This window comes from Armigeres subalbatus, chromosome 2 (assembly GCF_024139115.2).
Source record: "Armigeres subalbatus isolate Guangzhou_Male chromosome 2, GZ_Asu_2, whole genome shotgun sequence".
Taxonomy (NCBI): Eukaryota; Metazoa; Arthropoda; class Insecta; order Diptera; family Culicidae; genus Armigeres; species Armigeres subalbatus.
In genome coordinates this window covers 252,732,901-252,750,040 of record NC_085140.1, presented here as the reverse complement: position 1 = coordinate 252,750,040, position 17,140 = coordinate 252,732,901, and the positions used below count along the sequence as shown (strand labels likewise).

At 40.2% G+C, this 17,140-nt stretch overlaps 1 protein-coding gene across 1 annotated transcript; it reads left to right on the top strand.

The window, feature by feature from the left end:
* Window positions 1–11,741: 11,741 nt before the first annotated feature.
* LOC134212073 (F-box-like/WD repeat-containing protein TBL1XR1) lies at window positions 11,742–14,895 on the top strand. Its single transcript, XM_062689585.1, has 4 exons — window positions 11,742–12,046; window positions 12,107–13,089; window positions 13,149–13,265; window positions 13,926–14,895. The coding sequence occupies exons 1-4, from the start codon at window positions 11,989–11,991 to the stop codon at window positions 14,307–14,309; spliced, it is 1,542 nt and encodes a 513-aa protein (XP_062545569.1). The 5' UTR covers window positions 11,742–11,988; the 3' UTR covers window positions 14,310–14,895.
* The last annotated feature ends 2,245 nt before the right edge of the window (window positions 14,896–17,140 follow it).

Sequence of the window (17,140 nt, the reverse complement as noted above, 5' to 3'; positions counted from 1 at the left end):
CCGATAATTAGCACTAACTACGTACGAACCATTCACCCAAAATGAGCGCTGCATTCGGGTATACTACCCAGAAACTGGGTACCAAAAACAGAAGTACCAAAAGCGATGTTGGGTAGAGTGCCAATGTACCGCGGATGACAGGCGTTTCACCCTCCTGGTTTTTGGTGCAAGAGCGAAGTGTCATAATGCAAAAATGAAGCACAGTTTAGCCAAAAGATATTTTAGTTACTAGATAAAGATTGTCGCTGTCGTCGCTGTTCGGAACATCTTTTGCTGGCGAGGATAGGGGAGCTAAATGTCAAAGAAGGAAAATCCATACGATTGGACAGGTATGTACCACACATGTTTCGGACAGCAGAACAAAGGGAACCGAAGCGACAATCTTTATCTAGTAACTAAAATATCTTTTGTTTAAAGGGGTTGCTGCCATGGTGAAAACGGGGCGCAATCGCACCAAGAAAAAAAATCCAACGGAAATGTAATATCGCCCTGTTGTATTTTTCTGTTTTTACAGCAAAAAAAAACAACATTTTGTACTATTTCTAATATGCTACATCCCACTCGGAAATTTGTTTTAGACATCTCCGCGATATCTCTGAGACAAAAAGTTGAGTCTCCTAGATATTTTTCTCCGATGTCTAGAACCTGTCACACCTCAAATCCGCCTCAAATGCAACAACCGTTTGCACCGGTGTCTACCTCAAATTTTAGACGAGTAAACCGTTTGAACCGAAAGAGATTTGACATATCGGTTCTCTTAGATAACGCGGAGATATCTAAAAGACATGGGTACCACAGTTCTCCTAGATTTTTACTAGAAATTATGGAGATATGTATACCTCGATTCTTCTTTTTATTTTTTTCTATTGTTTACATTATATTTCGAATTTAAAAACAAAAAAAACTATATACTTCAATTTTCCTTTACTTTTATTAATATATACCGAGATTTTTAATGCGCACCCGCAATCGCAATTTTTAATGCGCACCCAATTATATAAGATGGCCAATCAAAGTGGTTATCCAGCGTTGTTTGATGATATATAATATTCCCAAGTGTAGTGGGCCGGAATGGTATACGGAGTATCGTCATCGCGATTGCAGGTATCATCGCCGATTGGGTTGCGTCGGAGAACATCTCGTCCCAATGGAATCGACGTGTGGTGCGCTTTCCAATGACCGCTTGGGTCACGACCATCACGGGATGTTTCACCCACGTGTATCCAGGGATTTCCCCTTCGGTTTTGGGGTCGCCTCAGATGGTATTTACCGCCGGATGTCACAAAACGGATTTCCACCGGGATGTCCAAATGCGGACTATTATACTAAAGACACACCTGTGGTACTTGTACCATGGTACAAGAGAACAAGAAAATTATTCCAAGACTATCTTTGATAAAGACAATAATTGGTATGGTACTCATTTCAAGATTCTTGTACAATGGTACTTATACCACCAGTGTGTCATTAGTATTAGTGTTACCTTTTCTGCAAATTAGAATGAAAAAGGTTAAAACTAAAGTTTCTGGAACACCTGGAGCAGACTCTGTTGGAATTCTCTCGGATTAATAAAATAACTCTCTAGGAATTCTAAATAGTTTCGTCGACACCACTTACATTGCCATTGCCGCCTCCGCCGAAATACACAGTCGATTCCGTCAAATCCCGCAATTCTTTTCAACAATTTCTAATAAATACAACTAAATAAACTGGTTACTATGCAGTCACTGAGAATCTCATAAAGAATTTTCGAGATAATTTCTCAGCAGCTTTTTCGAGAGTAGAAAAATGGCGACTGCAAAAGGCGCGAGACAATCTACTAAACAGCTAAGCCGATTCAACAGTGAGTATGTAGAGGTAAACAAATACACTTGCAAAAATCGAGGGGAATTATACATTTGGTTTGGTTCCAAACTTATTTAGAAACTCGGCTAAGGTGGTTTGCGTCCTATTCAGGTAGATTCCTGTTCGCTTTTAGACATCCTTCCGAGTGGGATAGTACATTTCCAGGAGGTTCGATCTATGCCATAAACTCGATTTGTTTACATTTACGACTTCGGCCCTTATGAAACAACTATGTCGAATGCATCGCGAGAAGATTGAAAAATTCGAACCGCGGGGTCCGGACCGACGGTCGACTGTCGGAAAGCTGTTCCGCAAACGTCAAATCACTTGTTGCACGGTTATTAAATCCAACGGGAATATGCAACTTTAAACGAGTGTTACATGCCGCTATATTTTTTAAGCAAGTTTTATGATACTTTGAAGGCATTTGGTCATAAATTTATGTGATTTTCAAACATTTAAGATTTCTCGAATATTCTTGATATCAAGAAATATCAACACTTTTCGTACAGTGCATGCCATTCTGAAGTTTCCGACACTCAGTCTGCTTCTTCTTCTTTGCTCCGCAAAATTAGAATTATTTTTCTCTTTCTCGCAATACGAAGTTGCATCAAACATGCAAAAGATCTTGCATACAGTGTTTGCTGGCTATTTTATCTTTTAAGACGATCCCCACCAGTGCGTGAAAAAAGCCAAAATAGCAACCTCTATCATGACGCGAGCTCGCACCGGTCGTACGGAATAATCGAGCAGAATATTTTTCCGAAAGTAAAGTGACAGCTCCCATTACTTTGCGTGGGAACCTTACAAACGCCAATTTTGTTTTTTGTTCTTTTTATGTGGATACTGTTGTAAGAATTTTGTTTCGATTCTTTACTTTTCCGATTCAGTGAACGGAATTTAACATGTGATTGAGGTAGAAAAAGAAATTTCTTTTGAACACGATACCAACCTATAGGCCAGGCATAGGCCTGCTCAATTCAGGGTCTGTCTCATTTGGAGAATTAAACTTAAAAGTGACAGTTCGAGAATTAAAAAATCACCCCGTTATAAGAATGGCTGGTGCTACCCAGCAATTCCAATAGGACATCGATGGAAAATGATTCGATATCTGTCAAAAGTAATCTTGCTCTGCGAACAGGGTTATTTGATAATTATTGAAATGTCACTTTTAAGTTTAATTTCAGTTTAATCATCCAATTGGGACAGACCCTCACTTGCCTTGTCTAATACTAATGACACATTGGTGGTATAAATACCATGGTACAAGAATCTTGAAATGAGTACCGTATCGATTATTGTCTTTATCAAAGATAGTCTTGGAATAATTTTCTTGTCCTCTTGTACCATGGTACAAGTACAGTGATCGTTCGCTAATTGAGGCACGACCTCACCCCAACTAGCGAATGCCGTTCGCTAATTGGGGCGTTTTGACAAGCGACAATGTTGTTTACTTTTTGCATTGAACAAAGGAAAATTTTACGCGCCAGAAAATATCGATCCCGCCAAACACGGAAACAAAACGTCAACTCGTTTTTGACATCACATTCTGACGTTTGGCTGCTTTTAAATTGGGTTTCGCCCCAATTAGCGAACCCCCAACTAAAAAGCGCCCCAACTAGAAAAACCCCAATTAGCGAACGTTCACTGTACCACAGGTGTGTCCTTACACGGAGATTTGAGATTACACATTTTATGTTTCAAAATCACCCACCTTGAACAGATATATGGAGCTGTCAAAAAGGTGAGTGATTTCAAATTTATGAAAATGTGCTAAAAGAACTCACCTTGAAGATGTTGTATGTGGTCACGAATGTGGGTCTTTTCCACTCTATTTTGGCTGAAAAAAAACTTAACAATTTTGACAAAAGCCAAAAGATCGTCGCGGCATAGCAAACGTATTTTTTTGAAAACCTCATAAAAATATCGGCTTTTTATGTAAAATAATTAATAATCGTTTGTACATAATATCAACGACTTACAGGTAAGCGTTTTCTAAATATGAATTCTTCCATTTCTATATGAAATTTTCTCTTTTTTCCAAATTTAAAGATCTGAGGGATTATCATTCGTCATGGAGAAAAAAAGAAGCGTATTGATATCCTGTCCAAGCCCTGCTGCCCGGCGAATAGCATATTGTCCCTCCCGAATGTGAACAGATTGTCGTCCTCCGCCGCCGAAAGGATTTGAAGTTTGCCTCCTCCAAGGCACAAACCAATCCAACAAAACGTGAACAAGAATATATCGGAAACACTATGGTAAAGATGAGGAAACCATATTTTTCCATTATACATTTTATTATTCAGTTGAAATGTATTATGTAAAGGTTTTGTATTTAAATAAAAAAACAATTGATTGGCATATCGTGTGATTTTCAGTTTAAAATAAAAGGGAGAATTATCTTTCATTAGTTTCACAATATTATTTTTATGTAGGTGGGTATTTTTCACCCACCTGGCGAAAATTTTGGTTTCAGAAGGTGGGTTAAAAATGCACATCCATTTTGACGTACAAGCTTCGTACTCACTTATGGGTAAAGACGGTTTACCCACCTTGTGGGTTAGTCCACTTTTCTCGAAGGTGGGTGAAAAATCACCCATTTCTGAGTTTTCTCATTTCTCCGTGTAGTATAAACGTAGCATTAGTTTATTAAATATTTACACTCAAAAATATTCCAACGTTAAATGTACGTGAATCTGCACTTAGATTGGAAAATTATTTGTTTTCCTCTAGCTTATGTGCGTCAGATAAAAATCGTAGCACACCCTATACCATCTATGTAATATTTTAATGTAGTATACCTAAATGTCATTTTTAATAAGGATGCAATTTATGTTCAGTGTATTATTGAAGCTTTCACTAATCGAGTTATCCCTCGGCTCACGAGCAGTGCTGACAACCTAAATGTCAAATGTGTATTTTTCTGTTTCCTTGATTCCACATGTTTTGTTGTTTGAAAAAGTTCGATGAATAAACACACGTTTTTATAAGTTTAAAATCCAAACCCGCTTTTTCCTATCCGAAATCTCGTTCCGTCCTTAGGTTATGGGCCTAGGATCGCTTCCGAGTCGCGAAACGGTCGTATCAAGTGGATTCCGGTCGTAGTGTCGTGAAAATAGTGAAAATGGGGGAACACGAGAAAGAGGAGTTCTACCGCGTTGCGCTGTTCGACGGGGTGAATTTTCCGGCGTGGAAGTTTCGGATGCTTACGCTGCTGGATGAGCACGATCTAGTGGAGTGCGTGGAGACCGATATAGATGATTTTCCGGAGCTCAAAGTCGAAGCAGGGGACGCGGCAGCAGTGGTTCAGAAGAAGGAAAAGGCTTTAGAAAAGCGGCAGAAGAAAGATAAAAAGTGTAAAACGATGATTGTGTCGCGGATCCATGATGATCAATTGGAACATTTGCAGGGGCGGAATACCCCAAAGGAAATGTGGGATTCGTTAGTGAAAATATTTGAGCGAAAAAATGTTGCAAAACGGATGCATTTGTATCGTCAGCTACATGAGCTGAGATACATGGGTGGTAGTCTGCAAGAACATTTTGTGCAATTTGATCGTTTGATTCGACTTTTCCGTAGTGCCGGTGGTGTGATGGATGACATTGACGTAGTGTGTCGGTTGCTTCTTTCGTTGGGCTCGGAATACGATGCAGTAGTCACATCAATTGAGTCGCAACCGGAAGAACAGCTAACAATGGATTTTGTGAAGAGCAGGCTTCTTGATGAAGAAATAAAGAGAAGAAGCACAGTGTCTGGTACAAATTCAACAAGAAGTGAATCGACCGCGTTTGCCGGTACGGGCAACAAGCAAACGAAGAAAAAGAAAATCTTTAAATGCTTTGGTTGCCAAAAGGAAGGGCACAAAATGGCTGAATGCCCTGAGAAGAAAAAGAAGAACGATGCGAAATCGTTTACCAAATCGTCTGCGCACGTCGCGAGTGAAAAGAGAGAGGGAGTGATTTTCATGGTTGCTGGGAAAACAAAATTTGGTGAACAAAACAAAATTCGGTGGTACATTGACTCGGGTGCGACCGAGCATATATGCAACGATAAACGATTATTCGACAATCTAGTGCAGATGGCACAGCCAATGGACATTGCTGTAGCCAAAAGTGGTGAATGGGTGACAGCCAAGTGGGCTGGTGATGTATCAGTGATTTCGATGCTGGGAGACAAATCTGTCGAGGCAAAAGTGTCGGATGTAGTATACATTCCAGAAGCAAGGGCGAACTTGTTTTCGATAAGCAAGGTGGAGTCAGCAGGAATGCGAGTGGTATTCGAAGGCGGTCGTGTCGAGATTATGAAAGACTCGGTGGTGGTGGCCACTGGGCGTCGGCGGGACAACCTATATGAGCTCAACTTCTACTCACCTAAAGGTATGTGCGAATCCTTATTATTTTCTGGGCAAATAAATAAGGCGAATGAGCTCGTTTTGGCCATCTGGGAGAGAGAAATCTGACAAGTTTGCTATCGGGAAAGGTGGTAAACGGAATAAAAACGATGTCAGACGAAAAGCAGATGGCAATCTGTGAATCATGCGTGGCCGCAAAGCAGACGAGAAATCCGTTTGCACTGCGACAGGAGAGACGGTCAAACCGTGTTTTGGAGCTGGTGCATTCTGACGTTTGCGGGCCAGTGACACCTGTAAGCTGGAGCGGAGAAATATTTCGTCACCTTTATAGATGATTGGTCAAGATTCACTGTGGTGTATTTGATCAAGTCGAAGAGTGAAGTGACCAACTGTTTTAAGGATTACGAGGCGCAAACTACAGCTAAGTTTGGGTGCAAGATTTCTCGCCTTCGCTCCGACAATGGTGGGGAGTACGTCGGCAAGGAGATGCGTTTGTTTTGTCGTCAGCGAGGAATCAAAATGGAGTTTACCGTCCCTTACTCACCCGAGCAAAACGGGGTCAGTGAACGGATGAATCGGACGTTGGTAGAGAAAGCCCGTTCGATGCTGTTTGATTCTGGTATCAATAGATGTTTTTGGGGAGAAGCAGTTGAAACAGCGGCGTTTGTAACAAATAGGAGCCCGGCTCACGCAATTGGAGAAAATGTCACACCTGCGGAGATGTGGAATGGTAAGAGGCCAGACGTTTCAAAACTGAGAGTTTTCGGCTCCCCTGCGTATTGCCACATTCCGAAGGAGACCCGTAAAAAGCTGGATGAGAAAAGCTGGAGAGGGATTTTCGTAGGATACGGAGTAAACGGGTATCGTGTCTGGAGCCCCAAACAACGAAGGATTGTTACGGTCCGGGATGTCATTATTGATGAGAATTCCAAAGCGGAATCCAGCGTGATTGTCGGCGAGACGGCGCAGTCGAAGACGGTGATTGCTCGTGTATCAAGTGAAGTGAATACAAATGAAACCACAGAGGAAGAAATCACGGAGAACGAAAATGAAATTTCAGCGGATTCGGATCAGGATGATGGCACGGAAGCTGAAGACTTTGATAGTTGTGTGGATACAACGCTTGAGGAGGAGAATGACAAAGAGGATCGTGCGGATTCAACTAGTGCAACTAGTGAAGCTGGAAGCCGTTTCAGAAAGCCTCCTGCATGGCAGAAGGATTACGACATGACGTTCGCAGGGTTTGCTTTCGGCGCAATTGAGTATGTTGACAACCTACCTTGCACCGTAGCAGAGTTAAAGCAGAGGAGTGATTGGCCACAATGGGAAGCAGCCATACAAGCGGAGCTGGATTCTTTGAGCAGAAACACCACATGGGAACTAGTGCGTCTTCCGGCTGGACGAAAGGCTGTGTCCTGTAAATGGGTGTTTAAGATCAAACCGGGAAATGAAGGTAAACCAGACAAGTATAAGGCGCGGTTGGTTGCACGTGGTTTTACACGGAGATTTGAGATTACACATTTTATGTTTCAAAATCACCCACCTTGAACAGATATATGGAGCTGTCAAAAAGGTGAGTGATTTCAAATTTATGAAAATGTGCTAAAAGAACTCACCTTGAAGATGTTGTATGTGGTCACGAATGTGGGTCTTTTCCACTCTATTTTGGCTGAAAAAAAACTTAACAATTTTGACAAAAGCCAAAAGATCGTCGCGGCATAGCAAACGTATTTTTTTGAAAACCTCATAAAAATATCGGCTTTTTATGTAAAATAATTAATAATCGTTTGTACATAATATCAACGACTTACAGGTAAGCGTTTTCTAAATATGAATTCTTCCATTTCTATATGAAATTTTCTCTTTTTTTCCAAATTAAAAGATCTGAGGGATTATCATTCGTCATGGAGAAAAAAAGAAGCGTATTGATATCCTGTCCAAGCCCTGCTGCCCGGCGAATAGCATATGGTCCCTCCCGAATGTGAACAGATTGTCGTCCTCCACCGCCGAAAGGATTTGAAGTTTTCCTCCTCCAAGGCACAAACCAATCCAACAAAACGGGAATAAGAATATATCGGAAACACTATGGTAAAGATGAGGAAACCATATTTTTCCATTATACATTTTATTATTCAGTTGAAATGTATTATGTAAAGGTTTTGTATTTAAATAAAAAAACAATTGATTGGCATATCGTGTGATTTTCAGTTTAAAATAAAAGGGAGAATTATCTTTCATTAGTTTCACAATATTATTTTTATGTAGGTGGGTATTTTTCACCCACCTGGCGAAAATTTTGGTTTCAGAAGGTGGGTTAAAAATGCACATCCATTTTGACGTACAAGCTTCGTACTCACTTATGGGTAAAGACGGTTTACCCACCTTGTGGGTTAGTCCACTTTTCTCGAAGGTGGGTGAAAAATCACCCATTTCTGAGTTTTCTCATTTCTCCGTGTAGTCAGCGACGTGGTTTCGACTATAATGAAACATATTCTCCTGTTGCTAAAGTGGACACGTTAAGAACCCTATTAGCTGTGGCGAACAAAGAACGGATGCTGATTCATCAGATGGATGTTCAATCGGCTTTCCTCAACGGTGAACTTACCGAGGAAATATATATGTCACAGCCGGAGGGCTATGAAGTAGGAAACGGATTAGTGTGCCGTTTGAAAAAGGCACTATATGGCCTTAAACAGGCATCTAGAGTTTGGAATGAAAAATTCGATAGTTTCATTACAAAACTTGGATTCCAACGAAGTCAAAATGATGCGTGTCTTTACTTCAGAAGTCGAGGTGGCAAGAAAGTATTCTTGTTACTATATGTAGATGACATATTGATAATTGGCCATGACTTGAAGGAAATCAAGGTCATCAAGAGTTGTTTGTCTCAGGAGTTTAGAATGACGGATTCGAATGAGGTTTCATGTTTTCTTGGAATGAAAATAGAGAGGGACATCGACAAGAGAATCATGCGAATCAGCCAGCGTAGATATTTGGAGACACTATTGGAAAGATTTAACATGCTCGAGTGCAAACCATCATCTGTTCCAATGGAGTGCCGTTTACAACTGCAGAAAGGTAATGAATCTACGCGTACCACCAAGCCGTATAGAGAATTAGTCGGATGTTTAATGTATGTAACTCTCACCACTCGGCCTGATTTGTGTGCAGCAGTGAACTACTACAGCCAATTTCAAAGTTGTCCAACCGATGAACATTGGGTGCATTTGAAGCGCATATTGCGGTACATCAAGGGTTCGCTGGATATTGGGCTGAAGTTTGAAGCTGTCAACGAGGAACCGGTGCTTGCTGCATTCTGCGATGCGGACTGGGCGAATAACGTAGTGGATCGACGCTCGGTGACGGGATATGTGTTTAAGGTGTTCGGGTGCACTGTTGCATGGGGCACGAGAAAGCAGCCAACAATATCGTTGTCGTCAACAGAGGCAGAGTTGATTGCGTTGTGCGTAGCTGTGTGTGAAGGAATGTGGCTCAAGCGGTTGATAGAAGAACTGGGCCACAACATAAGTACAGTTCCGTATTATGAAGACAACCAAAGCACGATTAAAGTTGTTTGTGAACCGAAGGCTAGAAGCAGATTAAAGCATATCGACGTCAAACATCGATTCGTTAGTGATTTGGTTCAGCAGGGGCAAATAGAAGTGCGATACGTATCAACGGATCATCAGGAAGCAGATATAATGACGAAAGGTCTTCCTGCAGGGCAGTTTCGTCGGCTACGCGAGAGACTGAATCTATTAGACAAAAATTGAGCAGGGGTAATAAGGATGCAATTTATGTTCAGTGTATTATTGAAGCTTTCACTAATCGAGTTATCCCTCGGCTCACGAGCAGTGCTGACAACCTAAATGTCAAATGTGTATTTTTCTGTTTCCTTGATTCCACATGTTTTGTTGTTTGAAAAAGTTCGATGAATAAACACACGTTTTTATAAGTTTAAAATCCAAACCCGCTTTTTCCTATCCGAAATCTCGTTCCGTCCTTAATTTTAATACTACGTGAACATGCACGCATCACAGCAGTTGTCAAAAGTACGTGATTTTCCTGTATGAAAAAGTATAGTGAAACGCACGGGGATGACAAGCAACGCCATCTTTGTCACATCTTTTCTGAATCACCAATACGAGTGCACTGCGAATGCAACATAAACAATTGCGAGGGTGAAAATGATATAAAACGAACAAAGGCAAAGACAGTACCTTGTGCAACTAGCATTCTAAATAATTGAGCAAATAAGTTGAACATTCTTAAGTTTGAAGCATGGAATCGAGTGTAAAATTGTTTTAATTGATAATTCGTTAAACTTTTCTCTATTTTCTCATGATTGTATCATGTTGCATTATTGAGTGGTATGGGCGTTTTGCATCATATTCTCCTGTAAAAACGTAAACATTCAAAATTCACGCACATACTATTGCAAAATAAAATAGTATTGGGATAATTTGACACTGGAGGATAAATTTATCCCCCAAAAATAACGAACAGGCAAATTTGTCAATATCCATAGTAAAAAATTGGATGTCGCTCCTCTGGTGAAACGGCAACATGGCAACTGATTCTCTTTGGATTCTTCAACCGTTCTCGATTTTCTTTGGAGGTTTTCAAACGTAAGATAAAATTTACCAACTTGTTGAACTTCATGTAATGTAATTTTTGTTATTTCGTAATAGGTATGTTTGCTGAAATCCAATCACCAGAAGTCGATAACGCAGCAGGCTTACCATTTTGCGTGACAGGAGGCCACTACAGAATGCGACAGAAGACATGTTACACATGGAAGCGAGCTCCATCGCAAAGTAGGAAACAGATCCTGGGAGTAACCTGGGAGCTATATTCATTTCTGGTAAATCCACATCAACCACAGCCACGGTAGCGACCCCTCACAAGTCATTCTGAGCCCTGTCTGATCCGCATCAATACAATCAGCGGAGTTCAATCTTTGCCATGCAGATCAGATCAGGGCAACCCGCACCACCCACAGCCATGTATACTCTGCCAATCCGTTGTAACACAATTTTTAAATAAACTTACAAACAAGTTCTTTTGTATATTTTCTTTTGAACAAACACTATCGTGAATTTTCTGTATTACATCATATTTTATATCATATAGTGAGTATTTTACATCATATAGTGAAATAAAATACAATGAATTACATAATGATATCTACGCAAAAATCCATTATCCTTTACTTGGAAATATAGTCGATCGAAGGGGACTTCCACGTAAAATGTATGTAATCATACCATGTACCATGAAATGAGTTGACGTATGACATATTTTGCTTTATGTTAACATCCTGTATCATTTACGTGAAAAGTGGTGTGGAAAAAATCCATGCATGTTTTCACGTAAACCTTACGATGATTATTTTTTGGGTGTACCTCTTTTGATATGATATTTATCAAGTAATTTTTATAAAGCTATAGATGTCTGAACTGGCTATAACAGGTTTGCATCTTGGGTTCTCGGAACGCAGAAAATTGCGTTGCATGCCACACATGCATGTGTTTGTGTGAAGGTTGTGGCTTGTCAAAAAATATCTGAACGGAGCAGAAAAGCAAAACATCCATTGAATTTCAGAACGTTTATGTTTGATTTTATTGTGTGAAAACAATACAAAAGTGAACTCGATCAGCAGAAATCAAAAGATTTTAAACACCATTAGTGAATACGAGGACTGTCCGGTGCAGGACGAAATACACTGTATTGAAAATCGTCGGAAAAAGGGATCATCTCGTACGCAAGAACAGAGGTAGAACAACGGCGCGATGAGCTTCTCAAGTGATGAAGTAAATTTTCTTGTTTACCGCTATCTTCAAGAGTCAGGTTAGTTTCACACCAAAAGTGCTTTCCCCTTTGAGGCGCTGATATCTTTTTGTGTTGTAGGATTTTCACATTCAGCTTATACCTTTGGTATTGAGTCGCACATATCTCAGAGTAACATCAATGGAGCGTTGGTTCCACCCGCCGCTCTGCTCAGTATTCTACAGAAGGGACTTCAGTACACAGAAGCCGAGATAAGCATCGGTGAAGATGGAACCGAACAACGATTGGTGGAAAGTTTGAGTTTGATCGACGCTGTAATGCCAGAGGTAGTTGCCATCAGGCAGAATTTGCAAAACCAACAGAAACAAACGATCAAAACGGAGCCGACTGAAACAAATGGCACAACAAGCACTACTACTGCTGAGGAAACATCGGTGGCTCAGACGACCACGTCTACGACAACGACTACAACTTCTTCGTCAACACCGGCTCCGGCCGACAGCATGGAAGTTGATCAGAGCATTGAAATCCCGGCCTCGAAAGCTACGGTTCTCAGAGGGCATGAGAGCGAAGTCTTCATTTGTGCATGGAATCCAAGCACGGATTTATTAGCAAGCGGTTCTGGAGATAGCACTGCCCGAATTTGGGATATGTCTGACAATTCGACTAACCCAAATCAACTAGTACTGAGGCACTGCATACAGAAGGGTGGAACCGAAGTGCCGAGTAATAAGGATGTCACCTCGCTGGATTGGAATTGTGATGGAACTCTGTTGGCTACTGGATCGTACGACGGTTACGCTCGCATTTGGCGCACGGATGGATTACTGGCCAGCACTTTGGGTCAGCACAAAGGTCCGATATTCGCTTTGAAGTGGAACAAACGTGGAAATTACATCCTATCGGCAGGTGTAGACAAAACTACGATCATCTGGGATGCGGCCACCGGGCAATGCACGCAACAATTTAGCTTCCATTCGGCCCCAGCACTGGATGTCGATTGGCAGTCGAATCAATCTTTTGCGAGCTGTAGTACGGATCAGTGCATTCACGTTTGCAAGTTGGGTGTTGATAAACCGATCAAATCGTTCCAAGGACACACGGTATTTAGAATTACCATTTTCAGTGGAAAACGCCGAACTAATATATTTGTTTATTATAGAACGAAGTTAATGCCATCAAATGGGACCCCCAAGGGCAGCTACTAGCGTCTTGTTCTGATGACATGACGTTGAAAATTTGGTCAATGAAACAAGATACTTGCGTTCATGATCTTCAGGTGAGAACACGAAAACTTTATAAGCCTTATATGGCGCCGCCATTTATACATGATGAACTGAGGCCTGCGTGTTGGATTATTTTATATATTCTTAAAAAAAAAAATTTTTGAATTTTACAACTCGCATATCTTTGAAAACCAGATTGAGATCATTTTTTTCTTACGCTGCCAATAGTGCTCATCAGGTGCTCATACGTAATCTCAAATCACGTGATATAGCTTGTATACCTTCTTATATGGTATTAAGACTACGAGCTATATCACGTTGTATTGATTAACTTGATGTCAAATTTACACGCTCTGAACTGCCGTGAATCGCATATCTGTCCCATCTTTGCTGGGTTTCCTATTCATATGGGGCATATATGCGATTCACGGCAGTGAAGATAGAGGGACTCGAATCATCAACCCTTTACTCTCTAGATAGGGGTAATTACCCTCTAGACAACAAGACCACCTAAAGGTCACGTTTGCAGAAAAGCCATCAGAATCCGAGCACCAACCTCCACCGCGAAGGTTTTTTTTTTCAAATAGAATTAATAATCCAACGTAATACCGGAATACATTTTTAACCTTTTTCCTTTTTCGAATTAATAATGAGGAGTTAATGCTTCGTTATATTTTGTATAACAACAAAACCTGCTTTTGTTCTCGTCTCAGGCACACTCGAAGGAAATCTATACTATCAAGTGGTCACCAACTGGAACCGGTACCAACAATCCGAATATGAATCTTATACTAGCCAGTGCGTCGTTCGATTCCACGGTACGGCTCTGGGACGTAGAGCGTGGTCAGTGCATTCATACGCTAACAAAGCACACTGAACCGGTTTACTCGGTAGCATTCAGTCCGGACGGGAAGTTCCTCGCATCCGGTAGTTTCGACAAATGTGTGCACATCTGGAGTACTCAAAGTGGCCAGCTGGTTCACAGCTATAAGGGTACCGGCGGTATATTCGAAGTTTGCTGGAATTCTCGGGGCAGTAAGGTTGGCGCTAGTGCCAGTGACGGCAGTGTGTTCGTTTTGGATCTCCGGAAGTTATGAGCGGGACCGGCCACCGCTGCTGAAAAGAAAGCCATCTCCAGTGGTTCTTGAACTGCATCCAAGTAAATTTGTCGATTACAATCGACAACAGTAACCTACTAGTTGGCTAAAAATATCTTGAAACACTTACATTTTAAGTGAGATTTAGTATTTAGGTAGATTTGTAGTGATGCGTTGTGAAAAGTATTGTCTATTAGACTAGAAGTTATTTGATGGATCAAGAATGCAGCTTTTCAAGAGCAGATTAAGGCATGAAAGTTTACACGTCACTAAGTAGTTTGTTAAAAGACTACTTTTTATTTTTGTCTATAACCGCAATTAAAAATTATATCCCTTCAACATTTTCGGCTAAGACATTGAAAAACAAGTTATAAAATAAGCTCAAAATTAAATTGTTCAACGAAACATTTAACAAAAACGGTCAAAATTAGACGCATGCAATGTACGTATGTCAAGGTAGCATTAGCAGTTTGAAAAAGTAAAAATATCAGCAAAGTTTTCTCGTCGATGGTTGCCGAATAGTGTGTAACGCATACATTCTGAAGATAGACATAATAAATATAAAACTTTTGAACGCCCAAAACAAGTTCAAGTTTCTATGGAAAGAATTATTTGATTAAAGTCAAAATGACCATTTATAAGCGAGTGACCAGGGCTTGAGGGTCTGTAGTTTTCTAGGTATAGTGGCGTCACACGCGCGTCAAAGAACAGCTACCATCTCATGCCTAACAGACTGCTGGTGTTGGCCTCCTAAACTGAATCTCTCTCATGTTGTGCTATTGCACAAAACAAGTTTCAGACATACTTAGTAATTATGTACTCCACTCCGGTTGGCTTATACACGGAAGATTGGGAGTACCCATTAAAAGTGTTTCATTTACCCATTTTTCATATAAGTACCAAGTTGTCAAAAAATGGGTATTTTTTCTGAAACAAATAAAGGGTACTTTAACCCCAATGAAGATTATATGTTCTCGTTTTGAAAATGGGTAAACTACCCCCAATAAAACAAAACTGAAATCGTCGTCATTTTTCATGCACGTTCCTGTACTTGGCAGAGCTTTTTTTTTGGTTTTGCACAAATTTCATTGCAGTTGCTGCTTGAAACATTGTGCTTTGTTGCGCGTGATATTACCGAGGATTTTACCAATTGCCAAAGGATTAAGTTCTGAGCAACAGTCTGTAAATTGGAAGGTAAGCTACTCTACAAATTTTCCAAACTGATGCACCTCCGTTTGGGACTTTTCCGTCGTTATGTACCGTGCTGTGCCCTTCCTTATTCCAATCAGTGCCTAATTCCGTTCACGCAAGACAAAATGATAAATAATAAAGAGTTTTTGTATAAAAACAACAGAAAAATATCCTTGTACTTTTCTATGGTTATGTATGCATGAAATGAAATGAAAACCAGCGTCATTTTTAGCGATTAATAGTGAAAATTTAAACAAAATTTGTTGGTCGTCACTACGAGCGCCATTTTGACTGTTTTCATTAACCCACTTGCTAAGAACGTCTGTCATAATATTTAAGCATTTTTAAGTGAAAATTTTCCCTGGATTTCAAACACAGCAGCATAACAAGACAAAGCAGGTAACATTATAGCGTATCACCAAATTGTTGCCTGTATTTTCTCGATATAAAATGCTGAAAAGTCAAAAATATCTTGACCGGAATAAGGGTACATCTAAATCTACTCGTTCCTTATTCCGTTCATTGGGTTTGGAGGATGGATTCCGAAAATTCCGTGTTTGAGAATATAATCTATGAGCAAGAAAAGGTACAACATACATGAAGCCATATGAATGGTGAACATTTGAAATTCTATCCCGCAAGCAGGCAGACCGAAAGGAATTCCGTTAACGACTCTACTTAAAAAAATTGGGACCTTTTTCAACTCGTGCCGTGCAGTTTTTTCAGTTAATGATTTATAAAGTGAATGCTGGACAATGTTAAGAAAGGGTTTCCGGAGAATACGGACAGTTTTAAACAGCACAATCCATCAATCCATAATTGCGGCGTTCTTGTTTAAAAACTTTATCCGGAAATTTCTTGGCGAATTTCTATAAAAAAAAAACTCTGCCCTCTCTGAGCTGCAAATAAGGTTATGTTTTACCGAAATCCGTGAATACTTCGTAGAAGTAGGGTTATCCGGTACTTTAAAGAATATTCAATTTGAACGAAACAGTGGTACGAACAATTCCAAACAAACAGAGATATTGTTTTGGAAGGTTCAGGTCAGAATTAAAGGCCTAGTATCCAGGCTCTAGTCAAAATTACGTTGAGGATAAGGTGTAAAACTCCGATAAGGAATCGTATCTGCCCTTTTCTGTAGTACCTAATGCAACTGGGCAGCTAGCATCAATGTTCATGTTGAATATAGATATCTCGAATGGTAAGTGAAACAAACGAAAAAACAGTCAACTTGGCTATACTAAGGAAATATCATTCATTGTAATTTAAATTTGGAAGGAAATTACATTTTAAGCTTTTTATTTGCAATATTATAGTAAATGAAAAGATGGATTTGTGAGAAAAATGATGCCTGGTATTAGCATCTCCAAAAATCAAATGTTTTTCGGGTGGTTGGAATTAGGAACACGAATGAACGGAATTAGGAACAATGCCATTTCAGATGATTGGAATTAAGACCACATAATTAGTCAATTTTGTTTTCACTAGCGGAGCCTAAAGAGCCCCGCACATAGGATACGTTTGCGTTGCGTTTGACAGTTTTCCCATGGGAAATCTGTCAAACGCAACGCAAACGTATCCTATGTGCGGGGCTCTTAAGTCTATGAATGCATCCCAACATATTTTATTTTCGATTGTAT